The following is a 20,816-nucleotide window of genomic DNA, read 5'->3' as shown; positions in this document are numbered from 1 at the left end:
GCACTGGAGGTGGATACGTCCTCCACTCAGAATTAGTTACCAAACATAAGGATCCACCTCTTGAAGAAAAACAAGAAACCTGGGTTCAGAAAACTAGGGTGGTGAAGTGTGCGTGTCCCACAATGGTTGGACACACACTGAGTTATTTAAATACCCCTCACACACCAAGAATGACCCATGGTGTCATGCTTCATCATAGGGGTCTTCCCGCCCCGCTGCGGGACGGGGCGTGCTACGACCTGCGACTACGCGGGAGCACTGATGATAAAGTGCTATGTGTGATGCAAAAGGAGGGTCTGGGGTGAATGTAAATGTGAGTTAAAAAGGACCTGGCCCCTTAAGACAAAAACTTTAATATGTCGAGGGGGTTGGTGCTGGTAAAAAGGTGGTGCGGAGATTCCCTACTTAATGTGTGGTTACTCCTAATACGTCAACATGTTTCAATGCGGAAGCATCTTCATCCGGACAGGGCTAAGATCCCTCCTATGTGGAAAGCGTGTACTTATTTATGAAAACACTATTAACATAAGTGAAGATGCAACTAATAATGCATAAATATACGATACCTAATAGTATACTTGTATATTCTGAAAAAGAAAAAGAAAAAAGAAGAAAGGACGTGTTTAGTGTCCCAGGAAGTAAAAACATTGTACCTGCAAACATAAGAGGTGCGCCACAAATGTGACCAAAACGTGATCGTTAGCCATAGATCTAATATTGCAGGAAAAAAGTGCGGTGACCTGTAAGAAATAGAGACCGTACATGACACTACAAACAAACAACAAAAAACACACACTCTATGAATTGCGTGAACTATTCTCTAATAATAGAGATAGACACAGTGAAAAAAAGAATCCATACTTATGTGTATGTGAGGTTTTTGCCTCATGAACCTTGAGAACGGGTGGAGAAATGAAGGAGCCTCAATGCTAAATGAAAAAGCAAAAAGGAAACGGAGAAGGGGACATGGCTGTTACCTCCAGAAAGTTGCTCGTAACATGAAAGGCTGCGTCGGCATCCTCGAACGGCTGTCCATGGGTCATTCTTGGTGTGTGAGGGGTATTTAAATAACTCCGTGTGTGTCCAACCATTGTGGGACACGCACACTTCACCACCCATTTTTTATGTCCAACAACACTTGAGCTGTCAACACTTCCTTCTGATTTCCCAGAGATTTCTTTAGCAAACAGTTTGTTTTGCTTTTTTGCTTTCAGGGTTGAATACATGCTTCAAGGTCCTTGACAGCTGCAGTGTAGTGCTGCAGAACGTCATGCTTAGAAATACCCCAGCACATACAGGACTGAGCAACAAAGCACACAAGTTACTCACTATGGTGACTTTTGTACTCTGCCTGTCCCTCAAGGCAAGAGATTCACTCACAATCTGCTTTTCTTGAGTCTACTCGTGAGGGCCTTCATCGTGGGGTGGAAGGAAACTGCAGTGAGCGTGGAGCGTGGAAATGGACCAAGTCATGAATGTGTTGGAGTGCCCACTTGTTTGACCGCTTCGCAGGTTTAAGGTCCCACCCATCTGTAGTGGAGCACATAACCCTTTAAAGAGGAAGGGCCTGATAGATTAAGGTTAAATTCTGAGGCCGGGGCTAAATTCAGGTTCCTGTGCGATCTCCTGTTTGTCAAGGGAAAACATCACCACTACACATTACTCCTCTGCAATTTTCTCCAGTGCCGTTTCAGAAGGTAAAACCTGATGAAATGTATTTGGGGGGAAAATGTCAGGTAATTAAAGACATGCAAAATTTTGTATGGCACTGAATTCTTTGTTATGGCCTTTTTTTGAGTTAAAACTCTAAATAGGAGAACATTTCCTGAATCTTGTAATAAAAACCTTACCCTGTGCTGTCCGTATGCACCATTTCCACAGACCGCTCTGGAGGCTCCTAGGCAGGGCACAAGTGTACAGCAGCTGCTACAGTGACTGTCCTGGTCTAAATATACACTGCACTATTGTCATCTCCTGACTGTTCCAAACAAGGGCATTTCCTCCCTCCTCTGACTGTTCCATTTCCACAAATGTTCTTCCCCTCTTCTGATTGTTCCACACTTTACGATGCCTTTTCTCAAGGTCCAGGTGCTGCTACAGGAGTTCCCAACAGTATTCTTGTTGGTTCTTCTCCTTAATGTTCCAGGGTGTTGTCTACAATTGGTTAGCCAACGTGCCCTTTGTATACCTAAATGAAGTAGGCGAGTAAGAAGCCAGCAATTTAAATGGGAGGCGCTATGGGTTTTGGTCCAGGCGCATTATAACATAGTAATTCAACTGCAATTATATTTCTGTGAAATGAATGACTTGTTGAATCCGCAATCAATAGATCAGTTGTAGAGGAAAAACGCAAACCTGGATGTCGTATCTCATTCTTTCCATAGGGACCCTCCACATGTCTACACCTCCGTGTGAGGGACCCTCTTCTCTTCTCCGCGCTGCAATGATCCTCAACCCATCTCCTCCTCTGTTTCATGCTGTATCGACCCTCTGCCTGTTTGTTCCTTTCTGGAATAACTCTCTGCCGATCCATTCCACATTGCACTGTCATCCACCTTTCTATTTATACTTTAAGGACCCTTCATGTGTCTGGTCCACACATCAGAGATTCTTCAGCGGGCTGTTCTCTGCTTCAGGTTCCCTCTGTTTCGTTGTTCCCCATCCTATTAACACTGCCTGTTTCCTGCTTCTTTTTCCCTGCACCTCTCTGTAACTTTGACACTTTACTGTTGAGATCTGCATTGACCCTCTACCTTTCTTTTACACACTGCAAGTCTATTTCACCTGCAGTGACCCTTAACTTGTTTCTGGTACATTAGTCTTTCTCAGTCTTTCCTTCCCTCGCTATACTCCCCTTCCTCCCTGCCTAGGTTGTATAACTCTGACTCCGAACCCTTTTCTTCCCTCTCCAGGTTTGGTGTCTACGTACCGCTCTGCTGCTTTCACCAGGACAGCCGAACTCAGCCTCTTCCTACAGATTGCGGCTACCTAGTGCAGGACCACCTGGTCGAAGACAGTGCGTCCAGCGTCAGCAGTCTGGTCAAACCCAAAGACTTCCTCTCACTTCTTCGAGAGTCACTGAAAGAACAGTTCAATAACCCCACCACCATTCCTTCCCACAGCTGTCCACTCTCGCCAGATCTCATACGAAATGAGGTCGAATGCTTGAAGGTGGACTTTAACCGCAGGATCAAGGAGGTTCTCTTTAACTCTCTTTTCAGTGCCTACTATGTAGCCTTTCTGCCGCTCTGTTTTGTAAAGGTGAGTTGTGTAGATATTTTGTAATCTAAATAATTGAAAGCAGCCAGCGTTCCGTGCTACCCGCCTACATATTACACATGATAAAGGGTTGTAATCTTTGAAGCGTAGTAGGCAGTTAGTTACATGGGCAATAAAACACTACACTGAACTTGGATGAATAAGAAAGGAGTGTGAATATTTTTGTAAACAATGTGACAGTGCTGCAATAAAGCTTGTGTTGCTGTGGTATGTATACTCCAGATCCGAATAGTAAATAGAGGTTTTATTTTTAGGTCTCGCTGAGCCCAGCGCATGCGCTGGCTCGGAGAGACATTTTGGAGGTGAGTTTTCAAAGTGCTGCTGGCCGGCCTAGAAATTGCGTGCACGCGCGAACCGCTAGCCTTCAGCAGCACTTTGAAAACTCGTGCGTCATCGCGATCACTTTCGCTTTCAGAGCGATCGCGATGGTGTACGCTTTCAATGCTAGTTTTTAATGCATTGCAATTGTGAGGCAACACCTAAGGATCCAGAATTTTCTAATTATTTTCCAGTACTATTTTCTAATGCATATTTTTCATCCAAAGGTAGTGACATGGGTACCATTAGATGGAAAAGACCATATGGACATTGAAACCTTGACTATCAGTTCCTTGCATCTGTACTACTTGGGATGTAACCTTTCTGCACATTTCTTACATATTTTAGCCAGTTTTGTTACTATGTATTCCCTGCATATGCTTTTCCATGTCTTGAAAGTTAAAGTAGTGCTCGGGCTGTGGGGAGAGACGTACCCGTCACTGATAATCTTGATGCTTTAATGTATCAGTAGGAACTTAAGCATGGCGTACTGCGACTCCTCATGCCTCTTTTATTAACGGTGAGGGAGGGAACTATCTTAGTGTAGTGTACTCGAGACTGGTTTTGTTAGACGTGCAAAGGTTAGCATTGAGGCAACTGTCTTAAAGTCCTTTTGTCTGGTGGGAAGACGCCTGTTTTATCCCAGAGAAAGACCATCCGCTTTTCTGAAATTTCTGTGGATTACGATTTCCAAAAGGAGAGACGGGAAGGAGCAGTGGGAAGAGCCTGTTTGGCTCCTTCTGTGAAGATCCATCTCCCAGACTGCGCATCAGGAAAATGGTTTGTCCTTTGGCCCCCAAAACATCTCAGCAAGTTTGCGCTTTTCCAATCTGTCCCTTAGATATCTTACCAAAGATAGCAGTCCCTCTGTTGTTCTAGGCCCTCCATTATTAACTCTCCCTCTGTTTCACCGAAAACTCGGCCTATGTTTTGTCTTGCAAAAATTGCTCTAGTTTCCTGTATTTGTGTACCTTAGAAACCTCTGGTGTTGCTGAATTTAAGACTTTACGAAACTCCGAAGTCGTCCTGGGAGGATCAAGCTCAGGAGGTAGTGCGATTGGATTGGTGTTGGCAGGAGAGGCAGTCCTGGCAGGATTAACTTTACTGTCAGTCAACCCAAATTTAGGGTGTTTATGATCTCTTCAGAAAGCTCGCAATAAGGAGCGACAAGTTCACAAAAGTATGAAGCGTGGTGTCAACAAGTACCCCACCAAACATTAATTGATCTAAAAAAAGAACAGATAACCGCCCATTGCCTCTACAATAAATATCACTTATAAATCTCATGGTCAAAACATCTCAATTGTAGAATGGTAATAGAAATTGAGATCAAAAATTCCTACTTACACCTTTTTGCACAACTCCGTAAGAACTCAAATTTCAAGTTGCATTGCTTAACTACATGTAAACCCCACTAGAAGAAGAACAATCAGACTAAAAGCAGCTCAGTTGTAAGTAGTGTAGCAAGAGAATCGTAGAACAGCAACAAGTAAATCAAAAAAAGAAAGAAAAAATTTCAAAAAGTTGTATCTAGTTTCTGAGTTGGACAGCAAGATTACTTTCAGAGGGGATCAATAGTGCCTAGAATGCTGATTTGAGAAGACAAACTTATATGCTGTCTGTACAAGATATGATTGATGCCGAGTCTCTGAAAAATATCGGTCTTTCTACTCAATAACTAAGCTGCTTAACACAATAGATGATCTGAAATAGAGACCGAAGAACATTTTTGACGATGCACCTGTCTCCTGAACGAGTGAATGTGCCTCCCACCAATGCAGATCGATCATAAAAATGATATGTTCCCAGAGATCGGTCAGCTTCTAGATGAACCAGCTGTTGATATTGGAATTTTGGCATAAATCAAATAGTGGGCCAAAATTGTTTGTTTTAAATGTATTTTCTTAAAGCAGAGTACGGTTCCGCAGAGAAGCAAACAAATTAGAAGTGACCATAATTCACTGAATAAGATCAGTGCCCAAAGAAAGGTGTTTGGGGAGGCATGGAAGGCTCTTTCATCCAGGAGAGACTTGTACCTCTTTCACACGGTCATGGATGGCCAGGAGAATTTAAGAGTAGCAGGACAGAAAATTGTATTGGAGGAAGAACTGAAAATCACTAGTGGCAAAAAGAGAGAGCAAGAAAGGAAAATGATCTATGGCGCAGCCTGGATGCCACAGGCAACAAAACTAACCGCAATCATCAGATGTCCGGCAATGAATGAAATGCGATAATTAAATGTAAAGATCCCAATGATTCTTGAAAGATGTTCTCTTTGGAAGTCTGTGACAGACTGCACTGAGACCCTAACAAAGTTACATTTATATATCTTTGTCCTTATTACTTGATTTTATTTTTGAGAAATTTAATTTAAATCAAGGGACCGCCATTATGCAGGGACATTAATCAAGGTTTACGTAGTACTTTACAACTCAAATGTTTATTGTAGATAATTCATCTGTGTTTCAATCTTCGTTGTGTTTCTGGGTTTAGGTGTTATGAAAACATTCACCTTCACTATAATTTTTATATTTAGTCAAACAGGTCGACACAACTCTCCTTTTATTATATCTTTATAGGACTTATCCTGATGAAGGGTAGAACCATACCCGAAATGCATTGAGGATTACTCCACACGTCCTTGGTTCTAGTGAATTATCTACTTTTGCAAATTACAAATCTTGTGACTATAACGAAGATTGAAACACAGATGAATTATCTACAATAAACATTTGAGTTGTAAACTACTACGTAAACCTTGATTAATTTTTTGCAATCCCGTTGCCCATGGCTGTGCTATAAGGGGGACACTACTCAATGTTGATTAGTGCATTTTCTACCCTATGGATTGTTAGCATACTGTAATATTGACTATAATTGCTGTATACACAAATGTAATGTTTCTAGCATGTATTCTGTATATACACATGATCTGCACTGTTTTGCCATCTACTGTTGGTTTCAGAATATAGGACCTTGTGTTTTGGAAAATATGCCAGTTCAAATATTGTTGCCCGTCCTTCAACACCTGCTACCATCAGTAAGTCATAATGCCTGAAATCTGTTTACTAAGTACTCACCTCTAAGTTATGATCTCAGCGTGTAAAGCCTTTCGGTGCTAAAAGGCAGCTTGACTTGAAAAGAAAGACAATAAAAATTCCACGCGCTAAAGTAAGATCAACCTACAAAGGACATTTGATGTCAAAAAGACCTAAGCTGAAATATTACCTTGGGCCTATCCTAAATCCACCATATTGTTTTCCATGATTCGCAGAGATTATATGTACGGCAAACTTTGACATGTGTGCACAATATTTTATATTGGCACAACCACGAGATCCACAATGGCAGACTCATTTACACAGGGTCGCGCCCAGATAAAACGAAGATAAACCTTAGAGGAAGTTGTTTCTTTTGACTTAAGATCCTATCCAGTTCCAGAGAAATTGAAGTTATTGCGCCAGAGACACAAGCTCCAGATACTGCCCTGTATGCTCTTCTGCACCACCTCAGGTAGACCCTGAGGCTGAAGAAGTGGATCAGGGAGATTAAGTTGGGAGGATATGGCTAGAGCAGTTGACCTCGAAGCTGGGGTACCGGGTTCGAGTCTCGGCAGGGATACTCAACATCCTGTGATTCTGAGCAAATAACTTAATCTCCCCGTGCCTTACTATTTTTTTTTTTTTAAAGGTGTCAGTCTGTAATGTAACTGGCGCTCGTGTAAAGCGCTCTGATACCTTCGGGACGAGTTTGCACTATATAAAACTTCCCCCCAATTCCCCAAAAGTGCAATAATGAAACATTGATTGGAATTAGAATCCTCATGTTTTCCTGGTAAAGGAGGGTTTTTAGTGTTTACTTCATTAAAGTAGCACTTGATGATAAGCTGCTCATCACAGTATCACCAGGCAGGTAGATGCAGAAGAGCACGGTTCCTGATTGGGATTTAGATTTGTACAGAAAATAAAATGGTATCCTCTCTGGCCTCCAGGCAATCTTAAAATCAACGAAGGAAACTTCCATAAGCCTGACAAAGCCAGATTCATCACTCCACAAGTGGCGAGGAAGTGCAATGCTACACCGCTGTATCCAATTTACATTGTGGGACTTTCTGCAACCAGACTGGTTGTTCAGAGTCAGGAAGAGACCTCTATTGAAGTGCAGGGCTGGCCCTTCTCCAGACAATGAGAGTAAAAGGCTGGCAGCAGATTAGCATCAAGGGTAGCCATGGCTTACCAATCTGCAGACTTTGTTATTGAGATATTAGATACCAGTGGGAGGCAGTGGAGATGCTCCTCCAAGACCTTCACTACCCTTCAAAAAAAGTACAAAATCTTGCTGAGGAAAGAAAGATCCTCTCGAAGGCAGAAATCTGCTGTTCCTTGAAAGTAAAAGAGATAGCTGGGACGCAAATTAATACCAGTCTGCTTTTGAGAAGGCTTGCTTGGCTTAAAATCTCTGGATTTCGACAAGTTCCACGAAACCTTTTAAATGTGACATTTTAAGAAGGACATATTTTTTAAAGTGGAAGAAATCTTAGACTAGTTTATATGTATTTTTTTTTTTTTTTTTAAAGTGGGCTACTTGCAAAAGCTTGGCCCCTATTACAAACTAAGCCAAAGACAGCATGCCGCCATCACCCAAGGCAGCTGCACTAGCATCAACCATAGACATCCCAGACGTCTCCGCAGAGTCATCCTATAACCAGGGGAATTTTCAAGGCAAATCAAGATTCAGAACAAGGGAGGCCTCATGGTGGAGAATCCCAAGCCTCCCCTTCCATGCAATATTATTCATACCTGGCCATTTTGCCATCTTGGAATTTTTTTTAATTGAAAATTTAGATGCAAGGCAGGATCTCAAGTTTCCAAGAAATTACAGCAAAAGGATAATGGATAATTCCAGAGGAAACCTTGTCTTTTGGCGGGGGATAGATTGGTCAGGGGCAATTGGATATACTTTTCTTGCTTGGATGCTTACATTACAGACAGTATCAGAGTAGTATTTGTTGTAATGCACAGAATGAGCAATTACAAGTTGTAGAGACATTGTGGGTAAGCTTACCACCTCAGTCGTTTTTCAGGAATGACACAATGCTATGTGAAGTAACCATGTGAGAGTAGGAATTAAAATAAACCGGGATAAACAGATTGGCCTGACGTCGGCACTAGGAGTCGGGCGAGTAGGAAGCTGCTGCTACTTGGGCGGGCCAGGTGGTGGTGTGTCAGGCTAGATCGCAGGGCGGTGGAAGTCGTCCTTGATAATGTTTTGAAGGTGGACCCGCATGGAGTCTCATTCCATTGATATGGGATATTTGCAGAGGCCAAACAAAGAAAACTATGAGTCTGAAAAAATCAAGTGACCTTGAAAGTGCTACACTACAAGTACTGCAACAAGTCTGAATGTTAACACAAAAATATCACACTGGATATGTGTATGCATTAAAAGTCTGTGTATGCATAAAAGATTCCCATCACCCACTAGAAGTGGCTCGCTTCATCATTTGGGAACCCAGGGACTTATCAGAGAACCATCCACTACCAGATGAACGTGGATACAGGTTCAGAGTGTGTCCCGGATGCAACTATGAGTATGTTGCTTCAGTGGAAGGAACCAAAACACAAAATGGTGCGGGGTGATGTATGCAGTGCGAGTGATGAAAGAGGTGTGATGAATAAAATTGGTTAACAAGGCACAAAGAACTTTTATTTGAGTGCTACCTTGATGCCAAATTAAAACAGTGCTAGAACAGTTTAAACAAATAACTGTGTTGAAAACCTGGTCTACATGTTTCAGCTTATGGATAGATTATACCCCAGCTTTCGTCAGGACCATAACAAGCTACTGCAATTTTATAAGTGAAAAACAGGTAAATCATACAACCTGAACCTGTGATAGGTATAGGAGAAATTACCTGTAGAAGTGGAAACAAACAACGTGAGAAGTAAACGACAAGTGTGCAGCGACATAATTAGGTCACAAGACGCATAAGAAAAGTTATTCAATTATGCAAAATACTTGTTAGTATAATCACCACATCAAATGATTGAGATGCTAGTTATTTATCACTTACCCGAAAAATTCTGGGTATGTGCCTCGCCTCACCTGGCAACTGCTCAGGCTGAGGAGGCACCGCTCTAGGAAATAGATAAAAGGTATTGTATAATCTAATGCTATGAGTCAAACAATACTTTAATATATAAACACGCACTTCTTTAAAACCAAGGCAGGTGAGGAAAGCACGGGAGTCTGGCTGCCGAGAAAACTATGCCTCTGTGTAGACGTGTCAGGTCTTGTAGTAAGTGATACCTAAGCCTCAGTGATGGCTATTCGAGGACAATGGCGTCAAATACTATTAGACTGTACTCCAAAAGTATCCGTAGTAGTAAGGGCTTGTCGTGTTTGAGCATAATTACTCATATGAGCAGTGCCATATCTCGTTCCCACAATACCGAGAAAACACCACATTAGGCTAGTTGTTATAACATGCTGGACTACATACGTGGTGACTAATATAATCAACAAAGGTATGCCATGGAGATCGATTAATGCCAAACAACTAGCCTTTTTCAAAAACTTATTTTAACGTAGAGATGACTACATCTGCTCTTAATCGGTTGAAAATAGCAGATAACGAAACCCCACTAGTCGAGCAAAACCCGTGTCTCATTAAAGACAGAAGTCCGTTGTTTGCAAAGTAGGAACAAAAAGGTATGCGCTTTAGTTCTTACCTATCCGTCGGTACCTCAAACGGCTGCCGAGCCAGAAGGGGAGGTACTCGACCATGGTGATGTTGGTCATTTATAAAACAGGAACCCATAGTGTTGGTTCGACGTAGGAGGGAGGCGCCGAGTGATGACATAGAGACGTCGTCACGTGTAGCCTGAGCTAACATGGGAAATGTAGGCTTTCTATACAGGGTGCAGATAACCAATCAGGTTGTTGAAAGTCATATGCAAAATCGCGGATAGGCCAGAAGGGTGTTGATGGCATAGCAATGAAAGACATGTATTCATATCATTTGTGACCCCAAAACAATTAGCAATTACTAGAGAATATTTAAATATATAGACTCACAGTATCAAACGATTGTGATCGCATGAATTGCAAATAAAGAGCAAATTACAAGTTTGTGGCTCGCCCTCCACTTAAGAATGTTATGCAACTTCCTACCAGTTTATCACAGCGATGTCCACGGTATCTGGTCATTTAGTCCCTGGACATCGCTCTTAAGCTTGAAAACCCATTTCTGCTCTCGGAGGAAAAGAAATTTCTTTATGTCAGTAATGTGTGGTGGAATGAGAGGTTGTTCCAGGATGAGCCATCTCAAATCCTCAGGTTTCTGATTCAGAGCAAGAAAATGACTGGTTAATCTGGTGGCTTGTTTATTGCATCTTATGGTACTCTTATGTTCACCGATACGGATTTTGATCTTGCGTGTTGTCATCCCTACGTATCGGAGTGAACAAGGGCATGTTATTTGATAAATCACTTTTTCTGAGTTGCAATTCGTGTGTTTACGTAAGATCCAAGGTTTGTCTAACCCTAAATCAACCGATTTGGTTTGTTGAGTCTGGGGGCATGCTGAACAAGACACACACGGATAGTGGCCCTGTATGGGTGGCAAATCCCATAATGTTAATGCTTTCATACCTGGTTTTACTTTAGGTCTTGTATGAATGAGGTTGTCACGCAAACTGGCTCCTCGTTTGAAGGAAAACAAGGGGAGTGGCATATTGTCATTTCCAACATTAAGAATGTGCCAATGTTTGCGTACTGACTTCTGTACATTGTTGGATAGTGTACTGAAGGTGGTGACTAAAGTCATTCTTGTCAGTGGTACCTTAGGACCCGGAGGTTCAAGAAGGGCGTCTTTGTTATTGTTGGTCGCCCGTTTGTAGGCTTTTTTTACCAAGTGGGTCGGGTATTGTCTGGCTTTCAGTTGTTTGGAGAGTTCATCAGCGTGAGATAGAAAGCTATCTTTCGTAGAGCAGTTCCTGCGAATACGCAGGAATTGTCCTACTGGCAGATTTTGTCGAAGAGATTTAGGGTGATGACTGTGAAATCTCAGAAGAGGATTCTTCGTCTGAGGCATTTTGTACAATTCACTACCCAAAGTGCCCGATGTGGGGTAGATCATGATATCTAAAAATGGAAGTCTGGCCTTGTCATGCGTGACGGTAAATTTCAAAAAGTTGTTTTGAGAATTCAGCCAAGAGTGAAAATCCAGAAGGGTGGCCACTGTGCCATGCCAGACCACCAAGATATCGTCTATGTATCTCTTCCAGCAGGCAATCTGCCCTCAAAGGATTCTGGTCAGTGAGCACAATATCCTGTTCGAAACAATGAACATAGAGATTAGCCAGACTGGGTGCGAAAATGCTCCCCATTGATGTACCGGAGACTTGGAGAAAGATGGTTTCTTCAAATCTGAAGAAATTCCCCGTCATCGCCAGTCTGGCACATTCCATGATAAAGTGTGTAGGTGTTATGGTATCACGGTCTCTATTGTCCAGGAGACCCCTGATGGCTTCAAGGGTCTCTTATTGAGGGATGCAAGTGTACAGTGATTCAACATCGAAACTGACCAGAAGGTCAGTCTCGATGTTGAAAGCAATCTGTGGTAATAGTCATAAGACATCCTTGGTGTCATGAAGGAAAGTGGGCATTTCTCTGACCATGGGTCTTAGGAAAAAATCGACAAAGGTGGATAAGGGTTCCAGAAGTGAACCAATGCCTGATATGATAGGACGTCCGGGTGGTGGTCTTGTTATTTTGTGTATTTTTGGCAGTATGTTAAAATACGGCATAATCAGAAATTTGGTGATGAGAAACTCAGATTCTTGCGAAGTAATCCAGCCTGACTCTCTAGCTTCATTGACAAGATTGTGAATCTCGATGGATAATCTTGTTGTAGGATCCTCTGCAAGAGCCCGGTATGATTTGGTGTCATTTAGTTGTCTTAGGCACTCATCTCGATAGGTGACAGTGTCCAGAATGACTATAGCACCGCCTTTATCGGCGGGCTTGATAGTGATACTCTCGTCATTCTGGAGTGTTTTCAAAGCCTGTTTCTCAATGCTGGATAAATTCTGATATACTCGATCACTCTTAGAATAGAGTAGAGTGATGTCATGTATAACCGCTTGCTCAAAGACTTTCACCTGGTCTGGTGTAAGATAAGCAGGAGGATTGAAGTTAGAAGGTGGTCTTAAACCAGTGTTTGAAAAATACATAGGGTCAGATGCATCTGCGACCATTGGGTCTTTATTTTTAAAGAAAAAAATGCAGACGTATTTTTCTAAAGAATTTTTCAATTTCTTGTCTCAGCTGGAAGGGATCACCTACATTAGTAGGTACAAATCCTAGACCCCTATTAAGAACGTTAAGTTCTGCTATAGTAATTGTCCTCTGACTCAGATTCACAACTAAGTCGTCGTATCCGTACTCTGCCCTGCTGGTGGTATACCCTTCCTGTTGCGGATGTTCTGTGGAGGTTGGTCTGATTGCCAGTGTACATGTGGTTGTGCCTCTCCTCTTTTCCTGCCTCTGTTTCGTCCTCGGCCCTGTCCTAAAAAAGGTTGCTGGCCGAAGAATGATGGTTGACACGGGAAGGGGGGCATAGATTGTGCAAAGGGCAATGGTTGATAGCCCCATGGAGAAGGGGGCCACCAAGGGTTCAGTTGTTCATATTGGTTCTGTGTGCCTCGCCTACGGTTGGGGCGGGAGCGTGGAAAATAGGTCCTATTAGAAGGCGCTGATGTGTTTGACCCATCTGAATCTGTCGAGTGAGTGTCTGAGCCTGATGAGGAATAATTGGACCCGTACTTTCTCCCTTTCCTGTTGAACTCTGGAGGGTTATAGTTCTCACTCGTATAAGGATAAACTTTCTCAAAAGAGAAACGAGCTAAATCCTTTTTAAATTTATCGATTTTGGTCAGAAGGATGGTATCTTTATGGTCTTTATTGGATTTATTGGTTTCTTCCAGGTTCCTTTTGTATAAGGCACTCATAATTGATGCCTTGATCTGGCCCTCTAATGTCTGTATCTCCAACAGTATGACATCCGCTGCTTTCTTAGCGGTGCTGATAATTAAAATTAACCAATCGTGGGTGCACCGCCACGCGATGATTGACCAATCTTTGAGAAATGTTTTGTCTGTAAGGAACAGGCGAGGGGCATTCGTTACTATTAGGCCCATTGGTGCGCACTTGTTCCTGAGGTATTCCGTCATTATTGCACCGTGTATGAAAGTGCGAGAATGTGCTTTTTTCAAATTAACTAAAATCTGCCAGTCATCTTGTGTGTTACTGGTGACTGTTGGTAAATTATCCAGAATACTAGGATTAGTACTCAGGATGGACTGAAGCATGTCTTCATCGAAGGACAAGCCCGTGAGTTCCGCCATAGCTTAAAAATAGTGCGCGTTTCCAAAGAGCAGTGAAAGGGTCTTATTGTCTGTTGGGACAGAAACCTTAGGAGGAGAAAAAGAGACCCGCAGCCAAACAGTTGCTCAAATAACAATAATAAGATATCTCAAGATAGAGTGGGGGTCTAAGGGATAAGATTTTAGAGACTCAAACAGTATATAATCATCAAATCAACATACCAAACAAAGAAAACTGTGAGGTCTGAAAAAATCAAGTGACCTTTGAAAGTGCTACACTACAAGTACTGCAACAAGTCTGAATGTTAACACAAAAATATCACACTGGATATGTGTATGCATTAAAAGTCTATGTATGCATAAAAGATTCCCATCACCCACTAGAAGTTGCTCGCTTCATCATTTGGGAACCCAGGGACTTATCAGAGAACCATCCACTACCAGATGATCGTGGATACAGGTTCAGAGTGTGTCCCGGATGTTGCTTCAATGGAAGGAACCAAAACACAAAATGGTGGCACCTTGCCTCCTCATCGAATTGCCATGCTTTTGGCTTTTGCATGCTCCGCCAGTAGGACTCGCGCTAACTCGTATTCCAAATGCTATGTGCAGGTGGTGTCTGCTTTCATGACAAAGATTATCCTCGAACATAGGATTATCAGCCATGGTTTCCCTTTCTGCAGGAAATATCGGTATATCCATTTATCAAGCTGCCAAATACCATTTGCACATTTAGCAGAGGGTAAATATTGCACTCAAATCTGTTGTCAGTGAAGCTTAGGATTTGGCACCTGATATCTTAGAATTTAGTAACTTTTCCAGATAATGCATGGATATTCTTGACGTATGGCATCTGACAGAAAGAGCGTGATTTACAGCAGGGTGGAAACGCTTTGCATCTAAAGCATTTGAAAATTAGTGGACCCTCTTCTGGCATCAATACAGGATATTAGGTGCATTTTCCGATTACAGAAGTCATACATCGCTACAGAAGTCATGCATGGCTACCACATTTATGAGTTAATTTGGCTGCAGTTGCTACTTGCTTGCAAACCAGGAAACATGCATTGATTTATAGGGTACAATGGAAGGATTTACAAGAGTTATTTTACCTAGGGCACTTCCAGCACCGCCTTGGGTTCTAAAGGTTGTTCTTACTCGACTCGTGTGGCCACATTTCAGAGCAGTACACTTATGCACTGACATGTTATCATGGAAGTTTATCTTCTTAGTAACTATAACTTAATGGCTGTGTGTCAGGCTTTGTCAAGTGTTTGGCATACTTGCAGATGCATAAAAACAGGATAGTCCTACATACGCACCCCATGTTTTCTGCCTAAGGTGGTATTGTAATTTCATATTTATCCATCTTTTAACTATTTTACCAGTCCACAAAGCAGATCCGTACTTACATTTGATGTTAGGATGGCATTGATTTACTACATTAATTGTTCTAAACCAATTAAAAAGAAAGACCACGCAAACTTGTGTTGAATTTGCGCAGCCAGGTCAGAGTAAGGCAATTTGCAAAGCAGATATAGTTAAATTGATTGTTAGATTCATTCAGGTTTGTCGTGGAAGGGAAAAACAAACACCGAGTGTTCACACTCCATTTGCAGTGAAGGGAGTGCCTATGGCGTTTGCTGAAATTTCTATTAAAAAAAATCATGGACTTTAGTCACAAAACTCTCCCTTGTGGATGTAAATTCCAGGAACGAAGCATGAGTGTGTCAGATTTTTCTGAAGAAGTCATTGTTCCCATCTGCTACGCTTAAACCTCTTGCAAAACACATACTAAAAAATCAAAAAGTGACTCGCCTGTAGCAGGCTGCTTGCAGCTTGGAGTGTTGTTGATTCATTTTCCTCCCTCCCACCTAGCCAGAAAGGGGGGCCTTAAAGTCACAAAATGCAGAATTGTATTACATTCACTTATCAATGGGATAAAATATGTACAGAATCTGAGGTGAAGTCTCTTTACTTGTGCATTATCTGATTGAGGGAGCATAACGTGCCATTTGTCGCTCTCTTGCGACTTAAGACTTCGAGAGCGCAGCACTTTGCTGTAGTCCAGACCCAACACTAGATGGTAGGAGAGCGCACAACATTAGAATCTACCACCACGAAAGTTAAACCAATTGTTACAGGTATGTAATTTTTAATATCCTTAAAAGCTAATGTACTGACAGCTTTCACTTGGGCACCTAATTACACTTGGATCCCCTTCCACATTGGCACTAGTAAGAATTCCTGGAGGAAGATTTTTGCTGTCCTCACATTGCTTTGCACATTCAGAATGTTTCCAGTAGGACTCTCTGCCTATCAATGTATGTTCAGGTTGCTAGATGGGCTGTTCACTGTCAAGTTGCCTATTTTTGGGCATACTCTGTGTTAAACATTCTCATTTGTTGATCAGTGATGTGAAGTTTCTTCCCCTAATAGCAACTTAAAAATAATTTTGCTTAACATTCAAAAAAGTACTTGTGATTCTCTGAGACTGACCTTTCCTACCTGCTCTTCTGCAGAGTACGCAGTATTACGACATGCGATGGTCCTGTGAGCATCTTATCATGGTGTGGATCAACGCCTTTGTTATGCTCACAACACAGCTATTGCCACCCAAATACTGCGATCTGCTACACAAGTCTGCTGCACACCTGGGGAAGTGGCAGAAACTGGAACACGGGTCTTACAGCAACACTCCACAGCACATGTAAGTACACCATCCAAAGTAGGCCTGCCTAGCCTGTGTAGAATCTCTTTTGTGTGATCTGCCTGTAGCGGCTAGTTACACGGTGAGCCAGATGAATGATTGATTGAAAGGAATGTACTGCTGTGGTGCCAATCATCAAAGCTTTCGTAACATCGAGTTTATCAGGTGCATAGTGAACAACACCAACTCATGCCTCGTGACCAATCTAATGCTCATAAATCAGGCTCTTGCATTGTCTCAGCTTGGTCTTGCACACCTGTTGATGGAGACCTCCATGTGAGAGTAGCCCTCCATCCCAGAAGTTCACAGTATGAAACAGCGACCATTGTGATCCCTTAATCAGAGCAGAACGAGCGGAGTTAAAATGAGGGTTATCATGAATAGGCGTTGAGCACGCTTGGTGGACTTCTTTGCCGAGCAACCCGACCATGCAGACCTCTGTGGTCACCATCGACACTAGCCGCCGCGCCAGGCAGCTCTCACTGCTTTCATCCACTTGGCATTGTGTTCAAAGGTGCCAGATCTCAATATGTGGGAACCACTCACGCAGTTGCTATAATGACTTTTCAAATCACTACTTTTACTTATTCAGAAAAGTGTAGGTATCTTCTGAGTTTGATTTGTGTCCATAATATAGCACAGCATTGCAGTTGTCCTGGGACAGTTTGATGTAGTTGTTGCATGCTGCCAGTGCACCTCTGTTGTGGGAGAAGCAAAGTTACTTAACATGGGTAGTAATTTCACGAAAACTGATATGTTCGAGGCAGAGGAGCTGCAGCTCACACACTTATAATTAGATCGCCATCTGGTGTTGGGCTCGGATGCTTGCACCTTGTTGTTGTCTTGGAAGAAGTCTTTGTAGTCACAAGATAGGTGACTCCTCACTTGGACGATAGTGCGCATGGGCATCGACTCCATCCTCAGATTGTTTTTTTCCGCCATTGGGTTCAGATGCAATTTTTGCGCACCTGTTCAAAATTTGTTTTCAAACTTTTTTCGATGCGCAAAACTTTCTCTACCTCTTCGAATTGACTTCCAACATCGAAATCTTCGACAAGCCTTTCATCGGTTCGATTCCAGTCGTCGACGCGGGCCACTGGGCCTATCGACGCCGTTAAGGCCTACGGCTCATGGAAAGGACGCTGATCAAAAAATGCCCCCAGTGTGGAGCGAAGTTCCCACACACTGACCATCATAAGGTCTGTAACCTGTGCCTTTCGCTAGAACACGACGAGCCCAGCTGCCAAGCCTGCACCTCTTTTCGATCGAAAAAGACCATTCGCGATCGTCGGGCTCGACGTCACATCATGGCGCAGAGATCAGCTCCGGAACCAGTGGACATCTTCGACGAAGGCCCAGATGTCCCAGAAGAAGATTCATAAGATCTTCAAATCGTGTTAGAGGCAGAAGACTCAGATGACCCCATCACTCCTGGTCAACGAGTGAGTACTACTGCCCCTACCACAACCCCACCAAAACAGAAGGCACTGGTCAAGACTCCGCCTGTTGGCCCCAGTTGCGACCGAAAACACACTTCAGAAGCCCCGCCTCCGGGTCCAGCTTTGAAGAAAAAAGACAAGCCTACCGGTGCTCGGGACCGAGCAAACCCCATGTATTAGTCTCACCGGCGCCTTCGATACCAAAGCCTAAAGAACATTCGGCTCCAAAATCCACGCCGATAAATAAACCGGCTTCGAATACTTTCAAACCAAAAGATCATACTTCGGCTCTGAAACCCAAGCCTTCGGAACCGAAAACCAAGCCAAAGGATTCTACCACACCTCCTAAGGCCAAAGATCACAAAACCCAGCCCCGCTTAGAACTGAAAAAAACGGCGCCGAAAGCGGTTATCGAGGAAGAGGAACTTTTTCATCTGGATCCTGTCGATCCCAAACAGAAAAAGATCTACATTAATCCCAAAACAGGACATGTCACGCTGTGCCATGCAAGAAGCTGAAGGCAGACACAGCACATACCCCTCCAGTGCCTGTCAAGAAGGACTGTGCCACTTCACCTATGCCTGCTTCTTCTCCTGTCCTTCCTTTCAATTCCCTTCCTCTCCCAAAACCTGTTACACGCCCTATACCTGTAACTTCACCCCCACATACACCAACACAAGATGATGATAATGATGACTTGGGAGGGGGGGGGGGGAGATTCTAATCACCCGTTCACGGATCCAGACGACATACCACAAGACGATTGGGATTGCAACGACCCAATAGATCGACCAGACAGCCCAAGCCCCCAACCATACCCAACAAAACCATCTCCCCCAGACGATAATATTGGTTTTGGACAACTCATTAATAGGGCTGCTGTTTTTCACGGTGTGCACATGCACTCAGACACGACAGAGGAGGACTTCCTCCTTTTAGATACATTTTAACAGTCCCAAAAAACTGTACAAATACTACCAATGATTAAAGAGGGTCATTAAACATGTCCCTGAAATATTCAAAGGTCCTGTACGAGCTAGGATTCTTAATCCTAGAATCGATCAAAAATATAGACCTGCCCCTGACGACCCTGCGTACATTAAAGGACAGCTGCCTTTAGATTCACTAGTAGTTTCCACAGCAAGGAAGCGTGCCAATTCACAAACTTCTGGGAATTCACCACCCCAGGATAAAGAATCCAAGTTATTAGATGCATCTGGCAAAAGGGTAGCTGCGCAGGCGGCCAATCACTGGCGCATAGCCAACACTCAAGCACTGCTGGCTAGATATGATAGGGCCCATTATGACCAGCTGGAAACCCTATTACAGCATTTGCCCGACCAATAGAAAACTCAAGCAAATGACTTAATTCAAGAGGGCAAATTAATAACTAATGCCTCCATTAAATGCGCCTTTGACGCAGCAGACACTGCCTCAAGGTCTATTAATACTAGTGTTCTGCTCAGACGGCATGCCTGGTTGCGCATTCCTGGCTTCAAGCAAGAGGTCCAGACAGCCATTCTAAATCAGCTGTTCAATCAAGAACAAAGTTTTGGACCGGCTGTGGACACTGCCCTCGAGAAAATGAAGAAAGATACAGAGACTGCAAAGTCCATGGGAGCACTGCAGTCTCCACACACACATGGCTCTTTTCGGCGCTCTTTTTACAGAGGAGCCTCCAATAAACGTTGGTGCAGATACCTCATCTTCGTTCAAAAATACCACTCAAACATCCCCCAACAGAGGATATTTTAGAGGAGGATACCGGGGGAATAACACCAAAGGGAGAGGCCGAGGTAACAACAGCACTCGCACCTCCCCTGCTAATAAAAACTGACTTCCCTCTGCTCCCCCCAGACCATTCCACTCTGGTCGGGGGAAGATCACACAGCTCCTACCTGTCTGGAACTCTATCACAACAGACAAGTGGGTAAAACAGATTATCCACTATGGTTACTACCTGGAACTTACTGATACCCCCCCCCCCCCCAAACATACCACCCAAGCAGCGTCCAATGTCCACAGAACATCTTACACTTTTAAAACAAGAAGTTCTCCCGCTGCTTCAAAAGCAAGCCATAGAGTCAGTCCCCTTACCACATCCGGGCACAGGGGTTTACTCGCTGTATTTCCTAATCCCCAAAATGGACGGGACTCTAAGGCCAATACTCGACCTCCGACCCCCTCAATCGGTATATACACTCGGATCATTTTCACATGATCACTCTACAACAAGTGCTTCCACTGCTGCAACAAGGAGACTTCCTGGCCACACTAGATCTCAAGGACGCCTACTTCCACATTCCCATACATCCTGCTCAAAGGAAGTATCTATGGTTCGTAGTGGACGGACAACACTACCAGTTCAAAGTCCTTCCATTCGGAGTCGCCACGACACCCAGAGTATTCACCAAATGCCTTGCAGTGGTAGCAGCACACTTAAGGAGACAACAAATCCATGTCTTCCCATATCTGGACGACTGGCTAAAAAAAGCCAAGTCATTCAACCAGTGTGTTCACCACACTCCTCAAACCATCCAAACGTTGCACAACTTGGGGTTCACAGTCAACTACACCAAGTCCCATCTCCAGCCCTCTCATGTACACCAATATCTGGGGGCCACGATAAACACTGCCACAGCTCTAGCATATCCCAGTCCAGCCAGGATAGCCAGCATACAA

The 20,816-nt window shown here is 43.3% G+C and overlaps 1 protein-coding gene across 1 annotated transcript in view; it reads left to right on the top strand.

The window, feature by feature from the left end:
- Positions 1-20,816, top strand: part of TMEM39A (transmembrane protein 39A) — a 224,400-nt gene that overhangs the window by 191,115 nt on the left and 12,469 nt on the right. Inside the window, exons 6-7 of the mRNA XM_085621131.1 lie at positions 2,913-3,261; positions 16,508-16,695. Coding sequence (XP_085477257.1) covers positions 2,913-3,261; positions 16,508-16,695 — 537 coding nt within the window. The remainder of the gene's footprint in view (positions 1-2,912; positions 3,262-16,507; positions 16,696-20,816) is intronic.

The sequence above is a fragment of the Triturus cristatus genome, chromosome 8, assembly GCF_964204655.1.
Source record: "Triturus cristatus chromosome 8, aTriCri1.1, whole genome shotgun sequence".
Taxonomy (NCBI): Eukaryota; Metazoa; Chordata; class Amphibia; order Caudata; family Salamandridae; genus Triturus; species Triturus cristatus.
The sequence above is the reverse complement of the archived record's forward strand: the minus strand, read 5'-3'. Positions and strand labels throughout refer to the sequence as shown.